We start from the raw sequence: 25,188 nt of genomic DNA, 5'->3' as shown, positions 1-25,188 counted from the left end.
TCTTCTGTGTTACTTTCACCCCTGCCTTGGACATGTCACTTCCCTTCTGTGCTTCAGTCCCCTCATCTGTAAATTGAGAATAATAATACTTACCTAGGGTGGATGAGTGGATATTTTGAAAGTGCCACAAAGCTAGAAAGTGTGCAGTGTGGCCTGCTGGATACAGCACCAGACTGGGCCTAGGAGACCTTGGTTCTATTTCCAGCTCTGACCTCCTGGATGACCTTTGGCAAACCACTTCACCTCCCTGTGCCTCAGTTTCACATCTGTAAAATGGGGATAATAATGCTTACCTCTCCTGTGTTAAAACGCTGTGAGAGCTATAGATGAAAACCATTATATAAGAGCTAGATGGTATTATCATTATTATTCAGTGGAAATCTTCCTCTCCTTTCCCCTTGTCTTTCCTCTTCTCACAAATTGTTCTTGTGGCAGATGCTGCTCTTCCCCCATTACCTGTATTTCATACCTCTCCACTTGCAGTGGGTTTCTTTCATGTTGCTAAGCTGCAGCATCTTCTGAGGTGCACTCGCAACTTTTTTGCCAGCTGCTTTCTACAGACACCACAGCAGGTGGTTCATATGATCCTGAAGTACATTGTTTTGATGGTACCACTGTCTTTGATTTACTTGGAAACAAGAAACTCAAGGCAACTGAAAGGTAGGAGAAAGAATAGAGGTGTTATATCAGCCCCTGGGAAAAAAAATCTCAAGGGTGTGGGGAAAGTTTGCTCTCCTCTCTCCTTCCATTGCTCCTTAACTGTGTAGCAATTTATAGATTAACTTGAGGTTTGTTTATAGAAAATAACTTTCCCTCTTAGGTGAAAAAATAACCTCTAGTGAGAAATAATACCCTCAAGATTTTACTTCAGATCTTATATTCCATTGACAATCACATTTTCAGCCTGCACCATAGTGATTTTCCACTATGGGCCTCATCTTCAGGCTATATAGTATATATGTATGTTACATGCACACAGCCAAATCCTGAAGTCCTTTCTAAACTCCCTGTAACTTCATTGGGGATTTGATCCAAGTAAGGACTGAATGAGAACAGGGGAAAGATGTCAGGCCTGCAGTAGATCTTTTGTACTTACGTAGGACATATTTTATAAACACTCTCCTAATCGTCTCTGTCTCATCATATTGGTCAAATCTATCAGCAGGCAACAGCAACTGGGATCGGGGCTGAGCATGTCCACCTACATTTTCAAGGTGCTTTTAATAACGCTGCAAGTTGAAGCCAAGCTAGCGGTAGTGAGCTGGGAGGAGGACTGCTGTGACAGTGATTGCTGATCATGCCTGCAGCATCCCAGATCCTCACACCACATGCTAGATTACAATCTTTTCCTCAGTGAAATTGCTTTTGTCACCTCTCTTTTCCAAATTGTGACCTTTTCTGCCTCTGGGCTGCTGAAAAATACAAAGCGGCTCTCAATTACATCCTTCCCACAACTACCCCTACACACACATCCACACACACATACACACACATCCACATAAACACAAAAGTCATTGACGCTTTCACAGTTGCCAAGAGGTGCTGTGTGAAAAACCTTTGCACCAGGGGAATAGCTTGTGAAATCATTCTTTGTTTCATGGTATTAGTTTTTATTGTGCCTTGGCAAGATGTATCTACTTAGTACTGGGTAATGTCCCAAGGATAAGGGACTGTGCTTCAGGTGGACTCTGACAAGGATAATGAAGGTACAGAAGGTAAAAGAAAGCACCATACTGAGACAGTGTAACTAGCAATGACTGATAAACTGGTTGAGGCCCCAGCCCATAACCACATCAGTATTCCCACTGAAGCCAATGGGACTGCTCATGTGCTTAAAGTTAAGCACATGTTCAAGTACTTGGAGGAAAAGGATCTTCATGAGAAAACTGGGGATGCTGGTTTGCATGCCGAAGAGACAATAATACTGATACAAGAGACAATAATACTGATGAATCTCACTACTATGTCTCTGTGACAAATGTCTGGTAAAAATGACCATTTTACAGTAGCTCCTTTTGGGTTGAGATCTTTTTAACAGTATCTAAATAACTTCAGCAGAGCTAAAATTTCACAAGATAGTTAGCCTGTAACCAAGACCCAGTTTTGGCTTATATATATTCCTGAACTATCAGAAAGATGGCTACAAACCCAATTATTCTTTCATAATCAGTCTATAGTGACCTTATTTCAGCATCCCACATCCACCTCCCTCTTTCTCTTCCCTTACCAGACGTATCTGCTACAAGATACAATATCCACTTGATATAGGAACTGCACAGTTATTGCACTGGGTTCCCAGCAAATATGATATCTGATCCCAGAGTTCATCCACTTAATAACTAGATTTTTCCCCCTCATTCAGAAGCACAATAATAGGATTATTATCTTGTTATACACTCTTAGCTGCCAATGTGTGTGGTTTCTCCATGTGATCCCATCATATTGAGCTAAGTCATGCCGAAGAAGCAAATGCAAAATCCTTGATCTATTTAGAGACCCTGTTACACTGAGAAAAATACTGACACTAACAGTGGAATTTCAGGTGCTTTTAAAGAAGCTGAATTTTCTGGGCAAAATGATTTGTTGGTCTCAGTTTATTTTCTTGTGCACAGGTGGCCGCATCACAGAACCACTGTGACTGCTGCATTGATTGGCATCTTATAGTCAGCTGTTGAGTCAGAGATTCCAAGAACTGAATAGACTTAGAGAATGAACTACCCTCTCATCCATAGGTTTGGAAACCTCCCAAGGAAATGCATTGATTGGACAGGGAGCATGTAGTTCCTCCCTCCTTTAATAAGCATTTCCACTTTCCTTTCACTCACCTTCTCCCCTCCTTTTCCCCCACTGCCTTCCCTTCTAATTTGCTTTTGTCTCCTCCGCTCCCTTCCTGATCTTTTTCTCTAGTGCTCTTCTTTATCCTGTTTTGCTCTTCCCTTTTGGTTTTCTCTTCTTTCTCTCTCTCCCTCCCTCCCAGGGATACCTATGCTGCTGCTCCTGCCTATAGTACTATGTGATTGGGGCCCTCAATAGCTGTAGAGGGAAAGTGATACAACTCTGGTCAGTTTCATGTTCTGCTCTTCCTGTTGCCACTGGGGAAGCATTATGGGCAAAAGCTGCAGCACTAGCCGGATTCTCTGCAGGAATTAATTAATTAGCTCTCATTTGTAGGGTGCTTTGAAAATTCAGATCACTACAACTGTTAAATAGTAAGTTTTATTTATTTATTTATTTACTACTTTCAAAATGCTAGAGGAGGGATGAGGGAAAATGCTGCATTCCCCACAATCCTACCTCAGATTTAAAACACCTATTATGATTGTGGTTTATTTCACTAGGGCCTGGATTGAGACTACCAACTCATTTCCTAAAGACATCAAATGGCCAACAGATGGTAAAATTGTGTCGGTGCCAGAATATGAGTGAGATAAGGTAGGTGATGAAATATCTTTTATTGGACCAATTTCTGTTGATGGAATGTGCAAGCTTTTGCCCAGACCTGAAGAAGAGCTCTGTGAAGCTTGAAATCTTGTATCTTCCATCAACAGAAATTGGTCCAAAAGAAGATATTCCCTTACTTAACTCGTCTCTCTCAATAGATGGTAAAGGTTTTGATCTCTCGCAGCCTGGAAAGTCAAACCAGTGACTTAGAAATTGAATGACAGGTTTCAGAGTAGCAGCCGTGTTAGTCTGTATTCGCAAAAAGAAAAGGAGTACTTGTGGCATCTTAGAGACTAACAAATTTATTAGAGCATAAGCTTTCGTGAGCTACAGCTCACTTCATCGGATGCATTTGGTGGAAAAAACAGAGGAGAGATTTATATACACACACAGAGAACATGAAACAATGGGTTTATCATACACACTGTAAGGAGAGTGATCACTTAAGATAAGCCATCACCAACAGCAGGGGGGAGGAAGCGGGAGGGGCGGGGGAAAGGAGGAAAACCTTTCATCGTGAGTCATTACACAAAGTAAAACTATTTCCCCATGGTATTTCTCCCCCCCCCACCCCACCCCCAACTGTTCCTCTGATATTCTTGTTAACTGCTGGAATTAGCCTACCTTGCTTGTCACCGTGAAAGGTTTTCCTCCTTTTCCCCCCCTGCTGCTGGTGATGGCTTATCTTAAATGATCACTCTCCTTACAGTGTGTATGATAAACCCATTGTTTCATGACAGGTTTCAGAGTAGCAGCCGTGTTAGTCTGTATTTGCAAAAAGAAAAGGAGTACCCGTGGCACCTTAGAGACTAACAAATTTATTAGAGCATAAGCTTTCGTGAGCTACAGCTCACTTCATGAAGTGAGCTGTAGCTCACGAAAGCTTATGCTCTAATAAATTTGTTAGTCTCTAAGGTGCCACGGGTACTCCTTTTCCATTGTTTCATGTTCTCTGTGTGTGTGTATATAAATCTCTCCTCTGTTTTTTCCACCAAATGCATCCGATGAAGTGAGCTGTAGCTCACGAAAGCTTATGCTCTAATAAATTTGTTAGTCTCTAAGGTGCCACAAGTACTCCTTTTCTTTTTAGAATTGAATGGCTCTGTGCTACTAGTTAGCCAGTCTCATTGAAGTGATGCAACCTGTTTAACTATGATGATGATAATAATAACAACAACATATAAAAGTGAAACCTTCACAGCTTAAAAGAACATCAGTTAATGTATAGTAAAATAATTTCCTGATAGTCATTTCCCTCCTGCACTGTTCTGTTCCAGGATGAAGAGAGAAAATGAACTTTAGTTTCTTTCGGTTTCTCTAGGTACTATAAACAATAAGATACATACAAAATGTAAACTCTAAGGCTGTAATTTTTACCTCTGTGTTCCTGGTTCTTCATAGTTTGTAATGTTATCCAGACCTCTGAGATCAAAATATTAGGATCTAGGCCCTAAATCTGCAAATAGTTACGCACGTGTTTCACTTTACGCACAAGTTGTCTGTCCCCTTGAAGTCAAGGTGCCTTATATTGCACAACTGCATGTTTGTTTTGCTTGTCTGTTATAAATCTTAAAATACTACAATACAGATCACCTGTCTTATGTTGTTTTTTTCTTGATTTAATCCATGGTTCTGCAGCAAGAGCCTGTCTCAGTGATTTCTGGAAAGGTGTAAGAAGAGTAAAAGGGCAAGAGAATCATTGATCCTTGTGTTAGTGGGGTGAATTCAAGCTGTGCTTGGAAGAGACCTGCCATGACATAAATAAGATTAACAAAATATTAAAGGATCCTTTCTTATAAATTGAATTGATGGTCTTACATAGAATCATGTTGGATAAAATGATATCTGTAGTATCATGGAGAGCATTTGTCTAGGCTTTTACATATTAGTGTAATTATTTATTTGGGTTCTTACAATAATAATAAAAAAGAGGCACTTGTTCAGAGCTCCAGGTGTCTCTTGCACAACTTACAAATGTAAATATAAAATATATAATTCTCATCACCATGGAACTGTAATAGCTAACTTTCAAAAGCTTTAAATGAACTACACAATTACATACCTATTTTCCAGCATTGATGGCACCGCACCATTGCTGGGAAATGGATAAAAAATTTTGTAGTGTAGATACATCCCTTGTGTTTTCCATAATTATTGTTTCTCAGTATCAGTCATGGATAGCCCTTTTGATAATTGTCTTTTTGTCAGTTAACTTCATCAGCCTGGTATGTATAAGTATCAAGCACATAAAAGTACAGTAACTCCTCACTTAATGTTGTAGTTATGTTCCTGAAAAATGTGACTTTAAGCAAAACGATGTTAAGTGAATCCAATTTCCCCAAAAGAATTAATGTAAATAGTGGGGGTTAGGTTCCAGGGGGAAAATTTTTTTGCCAGACAAAAGACCATATATAGTGTGTGTGTGTGTGTATATATATATATATACACACACAGTATAAGTTTTAAACAAACAATACTGTACACAGCAATGATGATTGTGAAGCTTGGTTGAGGTGGTGAAGTCAGAGGGTGGGATATTTCCCAGGGAATGCCTTACTGCTAAATGATGAACTAGCAGTTGGCTGAGCCCTCAAGGGGATAACTCATTGTTAATGTAGCCTCACACTCTACAAGGCAGCAGGAATGGAGGGAGGGGAGACAACATGGCAGACAGAGACCCACACTGTGTGTGTGTGTGTGTGTGTGTGTGTGTGTGTGTGAGAGAGAGAGAGAGAGATGCGCATTTCCCCTTTAAGTACACTGACCCACTCTTAAGTACACTATCTTGTTAAATTAATCAGTAAGCTGAAACCACAGCTGCTGCCAGGAAGCTTCCTCCATCCTGAGCCCTGTCGTGTCCCCTTCCCCCCCCCCCCGCTCTATGGAGATGGGGTAAGTGGGGGTGCAGGAGAAAGGGGGAGGGAGACACCCTGACATTAGCCCCTCTCCTTTGCCCCCCTCCCAGCAAGCAGGAGGCTTGGGGAGCAGCTCCAAGGCAGAGGGGGGAGGGACAGCTGAACTGCCAGCAATTGACAGCCTGCTGGGCAGCTGCTGCACAGGGAACTTAGGGGAGCAGGGAGCTGATACAGGTGCTGCCGGCCCACCCTGGTTCCAAGCCCCCACCAGCCAGCTCCAAGCAGCTGCTCTTTCTGCAAGCAGTGGACAAAGCAGGCAGCTGCCAAACAACGTTATAAGGGAGCATTGTACAACTTTAAACGAGCATCTTCCCTAATTGATCAGCAAGATAACGATGAAACTACGTTAACTGGGACGACTTTAAGTGAGGAGTACCTGTATTGGAAAATGCTTCAGAAATGGTCATAGTGTATTGAGTTGCCTATAATATGTCCTAAAAATAATAGCGGACTGTACAGTTAATGTCCTTGTTTTCAAGGGTTCCATCTCAAAGCTAATGTGCAGTTTTACCAAGATGTGTCTTATTTCACTGTTCCCCCACGCCCATGCAAGTTGTGTATATTCAAGGTATCACGTCTGGACAAAAGGGCATGCACCAACGAACTTTGCCAAATGGCGGACAGCCACCACACCTTATCAAGTTGAGTGGGAAGCAGACTTTGAGCCATATGTTGTTGTGAGGCGGGACTGCCCGGAGTATGACAGAAGGTTTGTAGGATTCGGCTGGAACAAAGTAGCTCACATAATGGAACTGGATGCACAGGTGAGGAGACCTCTTCTTAATGAGATTCTTAGTGAGATGCATGGTTTTTATAACAGAGGGATTAGTTTGGATCTGTAAAAGTGGCAAAGAGTCCTGTGGCACCTTATAGACAAACAGACGTGTTGGAGCATAAGCTTTCGTGGGTGAATACCCACTTCGTCGAATGCATGTAGTGGAAATTTCCAGAGGCAGGGATATGGTTTTTATATGAAACCCTTGTACTGTGGAAGTGGATTCAGATTCCATGTCACCGAATTATTCAGCCAGCCATACTGGATTCTGTAACTGGTTACTTTCATCTAAGAGAGAAAATCCTTGTTTAGTATTGGCTGAGCATTAAAAGTTGTGCCTCATTTAATTGATTTATCAAATCTAAGAGGAGTCTGTCATCTCAGAGAAGCACATTTCCTTCCCCTGTTCCCCACTTCCTTCTGGGCTACTGACCCTGATCATTAGCAGGTACTTACTAACATACACTGGCTCATTTGTGTTGGCCACTCTATGAGAGGTAGAGTACAAGGCATGCAACCCCTGCTTTCCCCATCGTGCCTGCAGCTGAGAGGCAGGGAGACTGTGCAGGGATGGGTGTGTCCATGTATGCACGTCTCTGTGTGTGCATTGAGGGGGACGTTTATACCCCTGCTTACACCTCTGCACAGTCACATTGGGCTGGGCCACAATCAGGCCCTTTATGTTACATAAGGATATTCCCAATGGGGGTATTCTCAGCTGTAGAGGGAAAAACATGTTTATTAACCAAATAAAAATAGTGTCTACTATATTATCCTAATAATAATACTTAGCACATGCATAACACTTTAATTTTACAATGCACTTTTCAAACACTGACCAGTGAAACTTCAGTTGTGGAGAATATCAGTGTACTGATTTATTATCTGCTAATCTGTGTAAGCGGGTTTACAGTTCCAGTTGTAGCTCTCCTACAGCACTCACACCTTCATGCTTATTTGTGCAGCAGCATTCAGCCAATGTACAGCGTCACACAAAGGAAAGTGGAATCTCTTTCAAAGGAGATTGTAGCATAGTTCTTTTAAATGGTTATTGAGACGGAACTGTCTCTGGGGATGTGTTTCCTTGCTCCTCCAGCCTCCAAACACACTAATATTTAAAAGATGTTTTGTTTATAATGGCTGAGAGACTGGGCTATTCTCCTATCGAGAATCTGTCATCCTGGAGGAAACTTGGAATTACTGAAAAAAGAAAAGGAGTACTTGTGGCACCTTAGAGACTAACAAATTTATTAGAGCATAAGCTTTCGTGAGCTACAGCTCACTTCATCGGATGCATTTGGAAAAAAACTTGGAATTACTGGGCTACCCAATAGCTCACTGAGGCAGCTCTGCCAGGAACTTCTGGAACCAGGGCTTTCCCTATATCGGGGCTGAGACTACAGTACTTCCCATTAGTCTCTCCTCTTGCAATGGAGACAGCTCCTTGACACACTCCCCTCTAAAGAGAGCTTATAGAGGGTTTTCCTCAAAGAGCTTTGCTCTCTTGGCTAGGCCTCAGCTAGGGGATCCCTATCCCTCTTTTTTTGTACTTTGATCCTTCTTTCCACCCCCACCTGCCATTGCTGACTGCTTATCAGCCCTCAGCTCATCAGCCGGGGATTTAGGGAGTGGGATAAGACTGACCAGGCCTCTCAGCAATATCCTCTCTCCAAATGGGGTGGGTGGGGGAGGGGAATAGTGCTGGACACCCAGGAAGCTTTCCACTGCATTGGAGGTGCCACTCCCACTGATTAGGTCTTTGCCTAAGCAGCTGCTTCAGTATTCTGGCCTCAGCTGGCAGAGTCACCTCCCAGCTTAGAGAAAGATTTCAGTGCTTTTTAGCAAATCCAGCACCTATCAGGAGGCCTGCGTGTGAGACTCCATCACAGAGGGCCTATGCTGCTATAGCCCGTCAAAATGGCAGACAGGATGGAAATAATTATAATTATTCTGGAAGCACCACATGCCCATGGTGCTGGGGTCTGTACAGATATATAGCTAGTGACAGACTCTGCTCGTAAGGGCTTACAAACTTGTAGTTAGAGTGTGAGGTTCCTGCAGGTGGGATTTTTTTCTGAAGGGGATTCTCCTTGCTCTAGGGACAAGCTTTAAAGTACTTTCCCCAGCCTTACAATAACTCCTGGACAATAGTATTTTATATATATATATTGGTAGCCCCCAAAGGCCCCAATTGGGAAGGGGATGGCCACCCCATTGTGCTGGTCTCTACAAACACAGAAGAGAGACAGTTCCTGACCTGAAGGACTTACAGTTTAAAGACACAAGCAGACAACTAGAAGAAAGCTAATCTTGTGCCAGTATTATAAATAGGTAAATGGGATGACCCATAATTATAGGCCTGTCAGCTTGACATCAGTCTGGGAAAAATGATAGAATGGCTGAAACTGGACAAGATTAATAAAGAATTAAAGGAGGGTAATGTTATTAATGCCAGTTTACATGGTTTTATGGAAAATAGATTCTATCTAACTAGATACCTTTTTTGATGAGATTATAAGTGGTATGATAATGGTAATAGTGTTGATGTAATATACTTAGACTCATGTAAATTATTTGACTTGGTACCACTTGACATTTTGATTAAGAAACTATATTGATATAAAATTAACATGGCACACATTAAGTGGATTAAAAACTGACTGACAGGTCTCAAAATGTAACTGTAATCGGAGAATCATCATCACATTTCTAGAGGGATGCCAAAGGAATCAGTTCTTGATCCTGAGCTATTTAACAGTTCTATCAATGACGTGAAAGAGAATATAAAATCATTGATAAAGTTTGCAGCTGACACAAAGAATGGGGAAATGGTAAATAATGAAGAGAACTAGTTGCTGATAGAGAGAGATCTGGATCACTTGGTAAACTGCGCTCAAAGAAACTATATGCATTTTAATACGGCTACATGTAAAGCTATACGTGTAGGAACAAAGAATTACACACTTTTTACATGGTGGGAGAATCTATCCTGAGAAACAATCATTCTGAAAAGAACTTGGTGGCATGGGGGTAGATAACCAGCTGAACGTGAGCTCCCAGTGTGACTCTGGCCAAAAGGGCAATGTGATCTTGGATTTATAAACAGGGGAATCTCAAGTAGAAGTAAGGAGGTTCTGTTTCTTCTGTATTTGTCACTAATGTGACTGCTACTGGAATACTGTGTCCAGTTCTGGTGTTCACAATTCAAGAAGGTTGTTGCTGGATTGGAGAGGATTCAGAGAAGAGTCATGAGAACAATTAAAGGATTGGAAAACTTACAGTGTTAGACTCAAGGAGCTTTACCCATTTTGCTTATTAAAGAGAAGGTTAAGGGGTGACTTGATCACAGTTTATAAGCACCTGCTTGGGCAATAAAACTTTAATAATGAGCTCTTGATAATCTAGCAAAGGTATAACAAGATCCAGTGGCTGGAAATTGAAGTTAGACAAATTCAGATTAGGAATAAGGCATACATTTGTAAAAGTGAGGGTAATTAACCATTGGAACAATTTACAAAAGGTTGTGGTGAAATCTCCATCACTGGAAACTTTTAAATCAAGATTGATGTTTTCTAGAAAGATATGCTCTAGTTTAAACAGGAATTAATTCAGGGAATTTCTGTGGTCTGTATTATACAGGAGGTCAGACTTGATGATCACAGTGGCCCCTTCTAACCTCATAATCTGTGAAGTGATAGGGGTCCGATTACAAAATACAAGCAAAGACTTATTCTCCTAAAATACTTAGGCACTTCTTAGAAATGCTGCTCAGAGCTTCCTATGATGAAATTTGGGGACTGCAGTGAAGAGGTTTAACCCAGGAGTTTCAAGTCTCCTCCAATTTACGGGCTTTTGTTATAAGACATATTTACAGGGAGAATACATTTGTCGTAGTAAACCTGCTAGGAACATTCATTGCCTCTTCATAGACTGCTAGATTTGCAAGTGACTTGAGTTTTCATCACAACCCATGGGAAGCTGTGGAAGCCTCCCAGAAATGACTTCTCAGAGAAGGCAGAGTACAGGTGCTCCAGGAGTACATCTACATTTGTGCTAAATATGGGCATAGATGAACCCACTCTAGTGCCTCTTGAGCTAGCATGCTAAAATTAGCAGCATAGCCAGGGTAATACAGGCAGTAACTCGGGCTAGCCACCTGTGTATGTACCCACCTGGGCCCCCTGAGAACATATACCCGTGGCCAGCCTGAGCCATTACCCCAGCTACAGTGCTAATTTTGGCAAGCTAGTGCAGGTACATCTGTGGGAGCTGGGAATCACACCTCCCAGCTCAAGTGTAAAATACCTGGGGAAGTTCCACTGGCCGTGTCTTTCTCCCATTTCTCATATTATTTATGTAGAGAGTAGAACCCACTCTTGGAGAGGTTCTGTTAATGAGGCATAACAACCACAGAAATGGTTGAAAGACCTGCAGAGGGGATAGGTGGTAGTTGAAGTTCACACTTTGCATGCAAAGGAAATTCTTTGAGCGCAAAGTTAATCTTCATAAGGTCTGAAAACATTTAATAAAACACTCTTAAGCATATGAATTATTAAACCATGTTTTGCATTTGACCTATGACAATGTATCAGATTCTCCCGTAAAGGCAGATTTTTCAAGACGGGTACACGTGGAAGGCATTGCTGGTATAACTATACCAATATACTATATCAGTAAAGTGCTGTTAGTGTGGACGTAGCTTATATCAGCAAAATTGCATTTTTTCTGGTCTAGCTTATTCCAGTGCTGCCCCCAACAGTACAAGTGCATCTATGCCAGGGGCTTTTGCCAGCACAGCTCTGTCAATCACAGATCACACCTCTGCAGACCTCTGACCAACATACCTCTGCTGGCAAAGGATAGTGAGGTAGACATCACTCTAGCACTGCTCCCCTAATATTAGGGCTTACCTGGGTATAAACATTTTTTTAAAGGGAAGGTCTGTCTAATGTCTTTCATATGCATAATAAAACATTTAAAAGAAAAAGGAGGTTGGTTAAACAAATCTTTATGGATTTGCTCTTCCCCTGAGATTTACACTGCACCAACTTCTTTGCCTTAGCAAAGACATGAGAGATAGAAAGAGAGAGATCTTGGAACTGCCTCTCACTACTGCTGTCTTCCTTTTCCAGGAGTATGAATTCATAGTGCTGCCCAATGCCTATATGATCCATATGCCGCATGCTCCCAGCTTTGACATCACCAAGTTCCGCTCCAACAAGCAATACCGCATCTGTCTGAAGACCCTGAAGGAGGAGTTCCAGCAGGATATGTCACGCCACTATGGTTTTGCAGCCCTCAAATATCTCACGGCAGAGAACAACAGCTAGCACGATGGAGCCTGTTTATGGAAAACAGACACTCAAGGGAGGAGCCATTTAACGTTTGGGGCCCAGTCTCTTAACTTGGAACTGAGACACTTTTTGTTTTTATATCATACCCAACAGTTCTAACAGTAGAGATTTGAAGCGATATGTCTTCAGACTGTGCTCATTAACCACCTCCCTTCCACCCCCGCCCACCAAGCTTTCAGCTTTAGCATTCACAAGGTGTGAATAAGAGGAGCCAGCCATGCGCCCATCATATCACAAACAGTGCAGAGCGGGGGTGGGACGGGAATATGTTTTCTGTTCTCAAAACAGTTGAGCAAAGACAGATATCCAGAAAATAGGATTTAATGTTGCTATTTAATAATTCTACATGCTTTTTATCTGTAAAGGAAGATCTTCAGGTCACTGTCTTGTGAATTTTAAACCTACACTGCTCTAAAAGGGGAACTTTCACATTGGCCTTCTTGATACGGATGACTATTCTAATGAAGGGCAAGATTTAAAATAGCCTTGAAAATGAAGGGGAAGCATATACCGTATCCCACTATGGAGAAGGTGTGCTATAGGCTGAGGCATATCCATGGGATCAATTGGTGATTGATCCTCAAGTTAATTCTGTTTCATCTGGAAACCTCCCTGCCCCAGCCATAAAATCCATTCCTTCCCTTTTAAAAGGAAATTTTGGCCTTCATTCTGCTTGTCCATCCCCAGTTCTAGCGGTCCAGTAAAAAAGATTGGTGCCTCTACCAGAATGTGAAGGAACCTGTCAGTGTAAGGCATGTGTTCACCTGAGCAATTCATGAAATAAATGGCCATGTTGTAGCATGGTTACCATTTTAAAGGCAAGAATTGGTTTTTTCCCTGGGATGTATTTTCTACTGGGGGATATTGACCCATAGGCTCTTTCAGTGCACAGCCACTTGTGAAGGCATTGGGCCTTCGGCTTTAAGTGGACTTTGTCGCTGAACAGGGAAATATGAGCACGGCAACAGAGCCCAGTAGCCTCAGTGCTATCAAGCTGCCTGCTACAAGCTCTCAGAACTACTTCATTAAAGGAGTTTATAATAAAAGGAGCAAAACTTCGAGGCATGAACTCCCCATTTGAGGGGGAGAAGAGAATGTGTTGGGAATCTGAGTGTGAGTGTTTCTTGAATGTGGGGTGGTCTAGTTCACAACCTCAGTATGCGTAGAAATATTTTGGAGGATGGACAAGAAACCTAACAAGCAAAACACATACTAAAACCAAGACACTGGACTTTTTACCATTTCCTTTATTCTTCAGTATTAATGTTGTGTTTACATGGGATGAGGAGATGAGGTTTAATGCACTGCCCTTAGCTGGGCTATTTGTATTCGCTTGCAATGTTACGAGAGAAAGCAGAATTGACTAAAGTGGGAAGTGTGTCCCTCTTCCTATTCCAGACCATGTAGAACAGTACTTACAGACATTGCTGCCTAGACTATATAATGGATCCACACTTCATTGTGCTCATTATTTTATTCTGTTTTCCAGTCATTGGATCTTCCTCCCCACCTCACCATGCTAGATCTTGGTTTTCTTTCTAACCTGCTACTTTTTGAGGGGTTTATTTACAACAACTTCAAAACACAAGTAAGCCAGATGTTTACAATACAAATTTTGGTTAATCATACAAACATTTAAGAAAAGAACAGCAAAAGAAAAAAGCAACTTCTTTGAGACAAGAAATAAGACCAGGAGGGAGTCTGGATGTAGTTATTACATTTTCTCCTGTGGGTGTGGACTGTGTAAGAATCTATCGCTTCCTACTTTTCCAAATTGCTTTGCTCCTTTACTTAATGGCTCACCTAAAAACTTGTGAGGAGTTAAGCCCTGGCAAAGGCATATTTATAAAACAACCCCTCCCTCCCTCATTGTTAATCTGCCATCCTTTCTCAAACTGAGTAGTGCAATACTCCACAAATAGTCCCAGTGATTCTTCACCAGGAGTAAGGGTGGCAGAATCTGTTCCTAAGGGTATGTCTACACATAAAACGCTGCAGTGTATACACTACCTATGCTGACGGGAGGTGTTCTTCCATTGGCCTAGGTAATCCACCTCTCTGAGAGGTGGCAGCTAGGTCAATGGAAGAATTCTTCTGTCGACCTAGGGCTGTGTATACAGGGACTTAGGTCAGCTTTACAGTGCTGCTCAGGAGTGTGAATATTTCACACACCTGACCAACGTAGTTAAACTAACCTAATTTTCTAGTGTAGACAAAGCCTAAGTAGTCCAGTGGTGTGAAGTGCTGATTTACTTTCTTGAAATTCCTAGTCGGTCCCGCTGTATAACTAAAGCTGTTTTATAGCACTAGTTAAGTGCTGGATGTTAATTTCTTCTTTGTTCCACTATGATGCCTGGGGACAGGGGGAACACCATTCTCCTGCAGTGCTAGTTATGGGTTAGATTGTACCACAAGGACACAACCCATAGTAAGGGGAGCTTCATCGTTGCGCCATGCCATTAGCATCATTAGCCACAATTCTGTCCCTGCTCCCCCTTCTGGTGGGGGTGGGGGTGGGGCAAGTAGTAATTTGTTGCTGGCGCATACTGGCGGCAAATTATGACACCCCCGGTTTAGGCTCAGATATGTTGGCTGGTGTAAGATGAGCAGCTCAAACTCTTCTAATAGATTAGAGAGTCACGGGTTTTCTTTATAGAAGCTGTGCTTGTTTATTTGTATTGTCATATTCATCAAGGTGTGTTCTAATTCTGTTTTGTATTAGAATCTCAATCAAGTTCCCTGGTACTGAAGTAAGGCTGACTGCAGTTTAATTCCCAGGATTACCCTCTGGCATCATTTTAAAAAAATGTACATGTGCTACCCTCCAGTCCTCTGCTATAGTAGCTGATTCTAATGAGAGATTGCATATTTATATTAGCAGCTTGGTTGCTTAATTTGGTGAGTCCTTCTGAACTCTCTGATGAATACTTTCTAGACCTGGAAACTTAATGCTTTTTAATGTACAGATTTTTTTTCCAGCACCTTCTCTTTTGACACCTTAGTCTACGACATTTCCTTATCTTTATTTCCTGAAAAGAATGAGTCTCTGGGATAGATATCTCTGCAATGTCCTTTGTGGGGAAGATTGATGCAAAGAATGTATTGAATTCGTGACAGTGTCATTATAGTCATTAATTGCTCTGTGACAGTCCAGAGGACCCAACAGTTATTGCAGGTTTTCTGCTTCTGGCAGATGGAGCAAATTTGTTTATACCTATGGCTATTTGCTCTTCAAATTCCCTTTGAGCCCTTCTGGTTTCCATCTTAAGTTTTATAGTTCTTTCAACCAGGTTTTGATTTCCCATTTGTCTTGAAACTTACCATTTAATCCTACTTTTATTTTCATGTCCTCTTCCTTTTTTTATTTGTTTAGGGGTATCCATGCCTTTTGTGAGTCTCTGAGCATAAGTATCCTCCATGCTGAGTCTAAGGATTTTAATTTTGATTTAGGACATTTTTGACCAGCTTCTTTTTAAATCCTGCTTTTCACAGTGAAGTGTTACCATACTAGTTTTTGATGTGATTCCTCCCCAAAGGATGCTGAACTGAATTATACCATAGTCACTACTATTGACTGGGTCAACTATAGTTACTTCTTGAACCAGCTCCTGTATATTATTTAGGGTGCAGCAGAGAACAGCTTCTCCTCTTGTGTGTTCTAGAAATAGCAGTTCCAAGAAGCAGTCATTCAAGGTGTTGAGAAATAGGTTCTTGAAACTTTTTGTTTTATAACATTTGCTCAGCTCATGTGTGGGTAGTTGAAGCTGTCCATTATTACTATTTTATTAGGCTTAGTTGCCTCTCTAATCTCTCTATACATTATGTACCTAATATCCTTTTCCTGGTCAGGAGGACAGAAATATAACCCTACTAGTGTATTTGTATTCTTTTAATTTGGGGTTTATGTCCCTGCACATTCTACTCTGTGGACCTCTCCCCTCAGAAATTTTAACTCATTACATTCTGTGGAATCCTGTAAGCATAGTGAGCCTCTCCCATCTCTACAACCTGGATAGTTTATACACAGGTATGGCTGTATCCCACTGGCTCCTGACATTCCACTCTGTTTCAGCAATTCCTATTATCTCAAGGTCCTCACCCTCTGTCATGCATTCTAATTCCCTTATTTTTTCTGTAAGCTTCTCACATTATTATAGAGACATTTCTAGTTTTGCTCATGCATTTATTTTTCTTACATTTCTTAGTCTCACACTCTGATACTTTTCTGAAATGTACCTCTGTAATCTCAGCCTGTCCCGTCTCCAGTTTGGCTCTAATTGCCATCCTATACTTTACTGGATAAAGATATATCTTTGTATTAGAAACAACCCTAGCAGCTGTCTTTGTCTGACCTGAGTCATTCTTGGTACCTGTGAGATTTCCTTCAGCTCCTGCTTTAACTAATCCCCCCAAACCTTGCCAGTTTTGTGTGCTAGCAGTCTGGCTCCACATAGTATATGTGCATTTTTTTTTCAAGTGGGACTTAAAATCCTCATCTGGGACTCGCTGGGGTGAAGGAATTTGCAGCTGCACCTGCATTTCCACCACCCATGTTAGAAGTGAAGACTCTGGATGTGTTCACATCATTTTTAAAGTACAGATTATTTATGTAATAGGTTCTCACAGCTTCCCTTGTGGTTTATATTTAAATCACAGACATCCCTTCAGTGACAGTGGCACCACCATTTAATATTAATTGCAGTGTAGTTTATTGCAGTGTAGTGAATTCTGTATTAGAGGGAGAAGCATAATAATTTCATCATGGATGCAGCTGCTATTTCTCTACACAAGTGAAAATAAGGCCTTAACACAACTGAGCCATCAGTTTTATAAATGCCCTGTACAAACACATTGCAAGTGGTTTTCTGTTAGGTACAACAGTCAATTTTAGAATTAAATATAAAAATATGTTTTAATGTTCTTATTTTTACATGACTGTTTATTCAAATGTAATGATAAACTTCTACCTGGAAGATAATGTGATCTCCAGATTGTGCCAATTCCCCTATCAACGTGGCCTGCCTAATGGCCACCATCTGTTTTTTAGCTGAGGAAGACTGTGCAGGACTCCTTGAGTTGTTGGCTTTTAGTCAGCATAGATACTAGTGTTAGAGACACTCCCTCCTACTCTGCCAGATATCATAAGGGATATTCATCAGATTTCTATGGACCATCAACAGGACACAGAACTCAGCAGGTGGAATAAGAGGAGGATCAATAGCTGTGAAGTGAAATGGGTTCCATTTTGTTTGATTGTTGGAGTGCAGAAAAGGAGGAAAAAGTCTGTGGTCTTTGGTATGTGTCTGCTCCTCAAGTTAAAACCCCCAAAGTTTTTTTTTTAAATCAAGTTTCTGCATCTCTAATAAACCAGACTGGAACAACTGAGTCACCCATGCACAATGAAAGCAAATTAACCAACATTTCCACTCTGGTATCGAAGATGCTGAAACATCTTTGACATGTCAGTATTCTACTTTTTTATGTTAGGAACCTGTAATATGTAGTTAGAGTGTGGATAGAAATGTTTAAATGCTTTATTGAATCAGGACACAATTGATGATTTTTTCAAATTAACATTATAAGCAGTCAGAGTAGAAAGAAACTACTGGCCTTGTTCAGCCATTACTGCTTGAGAAAGTGCTTATAGTCATGGATCTATGATACCCTATTTTTTTAGGGGACCCCCAATATCAGAATGCAGACACAGAATGCTTATTAATGTCAAAAGGAACTTACTCCATGTGCCAATTAACTGGGCACAAGATTTTCCTCTTAAATTCCCTGGACACAGATTGTACTTGCCTACAGAGTGTAGTTGCTGTGGGCTGTATAAGAAATAATTTGCGAATTAGAAAAAAAGACAAAACATTTATTCAAGTGATGGACTACATGTGTTGGTCATTTATCCAAAAGCACTTCTAGTTCCTGTAGTGGGACTCTTACCCTGTTTGTCATGTAAGTATGCAGAGTTTTATAAACCTCAAATTACAAGGTTATACCTGTTCTGTCATGCCGCATTGTAGTATCCACTGTAAGGATTAGATTGATTTATTTTCCCCAATTAATTACTGTTTCAATAAGGGAATAATGTCCTACTCCTTTTGACTCCTATACTGACAAGAAACGATTGTGCAGTGCAAAAAGGCAATATTTGCGTCTAATAATCTGCTATCATTAAGGGCATGGTTTAAATCCAAAGAAGAGAAATGGTTTTTAACTTCAGGCTGAAACTCTGCTTGGACACACAGTCTTTACCCTCTGCTAGTTATGCTTCAGAGTTGCAGAGATCTCTAACCAGGTGAGACCAAAGAGTTCAAACCAAACCCTGGCTATTTCCCTAGGTATTACAGCAACATAATTCTCATATAAACAGTGCATGTATATATTTTTCCATAGAAAGAGCTACATTAAAAGAATGTTCTAAAGTGAAGCACTGAAAAGTTAGGAGATGCCTGAATTAAAGTTGCTCATGCAACCTTAATCTGACCCTTTGTGTGCATGCCTTATAATACAGTCTTTAAGATCACATGCTATTTTTTTCAGAGGACCCCTGCTTCATTCAGTTCACGAGATGGATGGTGCTCAGGGAATGTGGCCGCGGTTGGGTATTTCTTTTTATCCTCACTGGTAATGATCTTTGAATAATATTTTAGTCTCCTTGATTCTGAGCAGAGCCAGGCCCCCTTTTTCAAAGGGTAGGTTTAAACTTGGTCTTGGAAAACCTTTGGGAAAATCAGTTAAACCCTATGCATTAAGCTTTCCGTGTAGAATGCTTGGGGTTTAATTCTATAAGTCCTTCTCATGTGTAGGGCCCTTTGTAGTCAGTGGGAGTTACACACATGGAGGGCTTACACTATTGGACCTTAAACATTTGAATTCTAAAATGCAGTAAATAATGGCCTGTCTCATTTTTTAAAAAGAGCCAAAATACAGAAAGAATAAGCGAGTGAAAACACCTGTTGACTTACCTCTGAAGACGGTTAAGTCACAACTGAACATGAATTTTGAGTTGTCCGGGATCTGTGCCCTTATTAACCACTAGACCACATGGCCTCCCTATTCTAGATGATCTAGGTTATTGCAGAGTTTGCGAAGCCAAGCTTTGAGATTAAACCAGCCTCGGCTCACAGATTCATGATCTTTGTTAGTTCTGCTGATCCCACAGGCATTCCACTGCTGTGTGTGAGCAAAGGAGAAACACCAGAGGAAAACAACAACTATGGTAATGGCAGCAATCAGGACATTCATCCTTTCAAAACTCTGCCCACCTGAAGTCAACAGTTGGTTGGTTAGTTAATGGCTGAAGCAAAGCTAGTGTCCTTGCAAGCTTCTTTTGCTGATTTTGAGACAGATTTATTGCTGCATCAGTTCTCTCTTGCAGTGCTCTAAAACAACTGACATCTAAAGAAGAAAAATAGAAAACCAGCGTATCCTGATTGTTCCTCTGGCTATTCATCCATACTAAACACAAGCCATGAATAGGCAGCAGCATATCAGGGTGTTTTGGTTTTTGTAGAAGATCCAAGTGATCTCTATGTATAAACTACTTTTTGGGTAGACTTTGCTGTGCTTCACTACAGCTCATAAAGAGTTCTCCAGTGAGTGATAGACACCTATTATGCATAGGCGTTTTTGGGACTCACCATCGTGCAGATTCAGACTGAGGGCATATAACTTATGTAATTTCCCCACACACACATAGACCCTGCCCAGTGTTTACCACTTACAGGAAGGCATAAAAATCCAAATGGTACAGCTATTCAATGGTAAGGCACGACAGTGTGGTTCTAGAGTCTTATGCAGGAGGTTAGAGTAGATGACCAAAATGGTCCCCTCTGGCCTTAAAAATTGCACATCCTGCTGGTATTGGTTCACACTGAACTGTTTGGGCAGAGTTTGTATCCTTTGCTTTTAAGTTTTGGGTTTGTTCGAAGTAAAGCAAAGACAAACTAAAAAATCAATAGGTTTTGTTAAGATTCATGAGTAGCATATGGATTTTGCAAAAGTTTGTGTTCATGGGGATTCATCCAGGCCAGTAGACCTAACACATAACCAACTGTCAGAAAATTTGTTGTGGACCCATAGAACTCAGCCTTTTTTAAAAAAACTTGTGCTTAAAGAGAAAGTGAGCCAAAAAAGTTCAGTTTGAGTCTCAGTTATCTGGGCCCAAAAATATTTCAGACAAAAAACTTTGCTGGTTTCATTTCCACATTTGTATAAGAAACAAGCAGACTTCATAGTCTTTTTGAAGTTTTGTTGCAAAAGGTTTGCACAGCTCTCTTCAGTTCCCATCACACTTGGAAGTTTTCAGGACATTGTGTGAAGCAGATGCTAGAATTGTGGGTCATTGGGATCCTCCAAGAAATAGTTCAATAAAAGGGCTAGACTTCCCTGTTGCCTGGAGTATTGGTCTTGACCTTTGAGACTTCACAGGTACTGTTCCTGTCTCAGTAGTTTCTCTGACTGTACGTGTGAAAGAACATAGGTCCATGATATTCCATATGGCAAGTTCTTTACTAAAGATACACCCTCACGGTCCCTTTCTTTTATGAAAAGCAAACGGGTGCTCTTCCACTTTTAGGCTTCTGCATTTCTGCACACCCTTCTCTTTATTCTGTGATTTTGGCAGTTTTTAGTTAAGTCCAAACTTGAGAGGAAGTTGAGTGGTTGGAAGCCACAAGGATGGCATCCCGATGTTTTATTTTTATTTTTTTAACATATTCCTATTGTTGCAACTTTTCTGGCTCCTGACCCCCTGTGCCTCTAAACATCATTCCCAAGAATTACTGTTTTTTAGTCAAAGGACAATAACACCATGAGCAATTGCACACATACGTACAAGCACATTGAGCACTCAACATTTCCCCCACTTCGTACAGTTCCTATGTTAGCATGAAATTTCTTTAATGCCAAGTGAAATTTCTAAAAGGCTTGATCCCATGATCTTTTTGCATCCAGTCCATCACACATTTTACCTGTGCTTCACCTTCCCCACATTTATCGCTGGCGATATTGTCCCTCTCTCCCATTACTTTGTCAGATATTTTTAAGATAGTACAGTATCTTCTCACAGCCTGGTGGGCTGTTTATGCTTATTGTGCAGAGAATCCACCTTTTGCTTGCTAACTTGTTGGGGGGCAGGAAGGAAAGAGCCACTTTAAAGCAAACAAAACCTCTGAATGTCAGGAATAGAGGAATCAAGCCTTGAATATAGCACAATGTTAATAGCCTCAGAGGAAAGGGAGATGCCTGAAGATGCTCAGAATCCTGTACCAATCCTGCATCCAACCTTACCAACCATTGGGTGTGAGATGCTAATGATGACTAGGGCCCCACCAAATTTGCGGTTCGTTTTGGTCAATTTCATGGTCACAGGATTTTTAAAATAGTAAATTTAATGGTTTCAGCTATTTAAACCTGAAATTTCATGGTGTTGTAATTGTAAGGGTCCTGACCCAAAAAGGAGTTGGGGGGGTCACAAGGTTATTGTAGGGGAGTAGTAATGGTGGCAATACCATGATCCTCCCCCCAAAAATAACCTTACAACCCCCCTGCAACTCCCTTTTGTGTCAGGACTCCCAGTTTGAGAAACTCTGGTCTCCCCATGAAATCGGTATAGTTCTATAGGGTAAAAGCACACAAAAGAGCAGATTTCACAATCTGTGATGCATTTTTCATGGCCGTAAATTTGGTAGGGCCCTGATGATGACCATGCATAACTTTGGGGAAAGCAATGGCATTGGAAGATTTGAAAAGGCCCATTTTATTTTTTTCCCTTCACACAACCAGCTGATTTGTCCTCCATAAAGCCATCCCCTGGTAGCATATGTAGAAATGTACCAAATGGACAGCACACCAGGTAACAGAGTACATAAATAATCACTCTCCTTCCAAGCTTGCTGCAGGTTGCTGCAGCTTCAGTTTTTCTATTTAGCTGACATTCTCAGAAGAGTTCACAACCTGAAGGAGGCTAACAGGTGCTGAGTGCATTAAAAAGGCAATGGACCGTTGCCCCTATTTTTCTAATATGTCTACTAAGTTTTGGGTGCCTCAATTTTTCAGTGTTCCAACTTGAGCTACCAATAGCTTGCTTCTCAGAGGTGCTGAGCAACCACTGCTGTTTTTGACTCCATTTGGAGATGAGGGTGCCCAGCTCCGCTGAAAATCAGGTCCTAAGTGTGCAAGTTCGGCATCAAAAGTGTGTGGACAGTTTTGAAAATGTTAGCCCAAGTGACTAAGAATGAATGAGTTGACCAGCCATGGGAGCAGCAGCTTGTGTGCTTTGGAAATCAAGGGCACTGTGATGGACACAGCATGCTAACAGACAAGAACACATAGCTTTCGAGAATAAAGTGATGAAGATCTTAATAGTTGATAGTTGAAGCAAAATATTGCACAAGCAATGTGGGTAAGGATATGCAAATGTCATTGCATCATGCTACTGTTGTATGGTTTTGCAGAGGTCAGGAACAGCATATGCAATATATCTGTTGGCAGTCTTCTAATGACATAAGAAATGAATCCAATGAAAGGAGAAACCACATTTCCCCTCACCAAACAGGGCTTGATTTGAACCTGACTCCTTTTTGCCATAATACAAGTATTTATACATTCTTCAGGGGGAAGACTGGAATTTCATAATCCTTATGGTGAGTGATGCATGAAGGGATGCTTGTCATTTCTTTGCAAGACATGTCACACGGAAGAATTTGAATTTTAAAATCATGTCCCTGTCTGTGCATTACCTTACTGGAAGGCTTCCTGTGTGAATGAATAGTGAACTCTTCAGTTTCTCTCCCACTGGGAGTGGGGGTGGTCCTTATGCGAAATTTCAGGACATAAAAAGAAAATCCATCCATTTTGTTTTACAAGCAACTCTTGAACAGAAGTGCTCCCTAGAGAGGGATGACCTCTGTATCCCCATTCCCAATCCCCTCATCCCTCCAGGGCTGTTAGATTGAGGCAACTGGCATTTAACACAAAACACTTAGTTTACATGTATGCTTCAGTCTGTGTGTAAGTTTTCTAGGTGATAATTTTATTGGGGAAAATGCTGTTTAGATTGTGTGTGCAAAATAAATGGCTTGTAAATATTAAAAAACAAAAACAAAAAATTTAATTTTCAGTTGTGCAATAAAATTGTGAAATAATCCTCTCAATTCCTTTCCACCAATGTCTGACTTGCTGCATGTTGGTTTGAGTCACAGAACAGCAGTGTTTCTCTAGATGGCATGAGAAAGAGGTTTGATTAACTTTTTATTCTTTGCATTTGTGTTTTCTTTTCCATTCGTATTATTCTTTGTTCATCCTGGCCCCAGTTCAATAAAGCACCTAAGCACATGGGGGGTGCCACTGGTCAGTAAGACTACTCACCTGCTTAAAGTTAAAACACGTGCTTAAGTGCTTTGCGGAATGTGGACCCTCTTCCCTGTTCTCTCTTTTATGGCTGTTCCCTTGCGTACAAAGACAACACCCATACTAACGCCTGGTCTAGCACAGGCAGGGGGGGAATCGATCTAAGTTACGCAACTTCAGCTACGTGAATAACACAACACTGCTGTTTCAGATTTTGTTATCTGCCAGGTGTAAGAGCAATTCCCATGTTAATCTGAAGTCTCTCCTGGCAACAGAAGAGGCTGTGTAAGCATCAGCAGGTCGAGTGTTTCCTTTAATTAACACCCCACCTCCCTCATTGTTAGATTTCCCAGCTGTTACTGTTACAATCTCACTTCTGGCTTGGGATCCTTTCAGCAGAAGATGAGTAGTGACTATGCCCATGGGACAACCAGTTCTGCCCTGCCATCCATGAGGTCAAGAGCCTTCATGCTCCAGAACCATGGGAACTACAAACCCCCAAAAGGAGTAATGGTGAGAGAGGGAGGACAGGTCAGCTACTGCTGACCGCTATGCATTTTACTGAACCTAACACGCCAATGCCAGAGGAAGCCTGGAAGAAGCTTATAAAAATGGCCGCTCTTCTAGGATGTGATAATGGGGTGTACATTCAATAAGGATATTCTAAAAATATGAGGCCAGAAAAAGTAGATTATAGAACAGTCTATTTACAGAAGATTAAATGTCATGTGAACATGAGCAAAACCACGTGTAAATCAGGAGGACTTCCTGAAATTTGTTTGGGTTTTTTTAAAAACAATTATTTCAGTGTCAAACTTTTTTCTTAGTTTCTTGTGACTTCCAGGGGAGAATTTGAGTCCAAAGGGAGAGAAGAAAAATACTGTAAAAATTGTAAAAACTATAATTGTATTCATTTCTGCAAATGTAAATGACAGTTTCATGTTTCCATGTATTTAATCTCAGAGAAAGGAAGAAAAGGACCAGGAATATATAGGTAGGATTTTCAGAAGCACTCAGTGTTGACCTAACTCTGGTCCCATTGAAGTCAAGGGTAAGATTTCCTGGGGTACTCCCTTAACTCCAATGGAGTTACACCAGGGATGTATTTGGCCCACTCTCAGAAGAAAGATTAAATGGCAAGAAATGAGTTTCATTTACTCTGCAAGTAGCATCTGATTCTCAACAGCCAGACTCTTGAGATACTGTAACTGATGCTATTTCCATATTAGCCACATTTCTTTCTATTCATCCTTCAATAAAATCAGTAATAAAGAACAGATCTCCCCAGAACTGAGACTGTGACTTTGAGTCTTTGTTAAACTTTAACACCTTAGTATCATGAAGACAG

General features: G+C 41.0%; 1 protein-coding gene across 4 annotated transcripts in view; it reads left to right on the top strand.

Moving 5' to 3' along the window:
- Nucleotides 1–23,324, top strand: part of LARGE1 (LARGE xylosyl- and glucuronyltransferase 1) — a 371,084-nt gene extending 347,760 nt beyond the window's left edge. For 2 of the 4 annotated variants that reach the window (XM_038396618.2, XM_043519923.1), the window contains exons 14-15: nucleotides 6,910–7,120; nucleotides 12,264–23,324. In XM_038396618.2, the coding sequence (XP_038252546.1) occupies nucleotides 6,910–7,120; nucleotides 12,264–12,461 (409 nt within the window). In that variant the 3' untranslated portion in view covers nucleotides 12,462–23,324. The remainder of the gene's footprint in view (nucleotides 1–6,909; nucleotides 7,121–12,263) is intronic. The other 2 variants (XM_043519916.1, XM_043519928.1) reach the window with 1 other exon arrangement.
- Nucleotides 23,325–25,188: the final 1,864 nt, after the last annotated feature.

This window comes from Dermochelys coriacea, chromosome 1 (genome assembly GCF_009764565.3).
Source record: "Dermochelys coriacea isolate rDerCor1 chromosome 1, rDerCor1.pri.v4, whole genome shotgun sequence".
NCBI classification, from domain to species: Eukaryota; Metazoa; Chordata; order Testudines; family Dermochelyidae; genus Dermochelys; species Dermochelys coriacea.
Note: the sequence above shows the minus strand (reverse complement) of the source record. Positions and strands in the feature narration are given on the sequence as shown.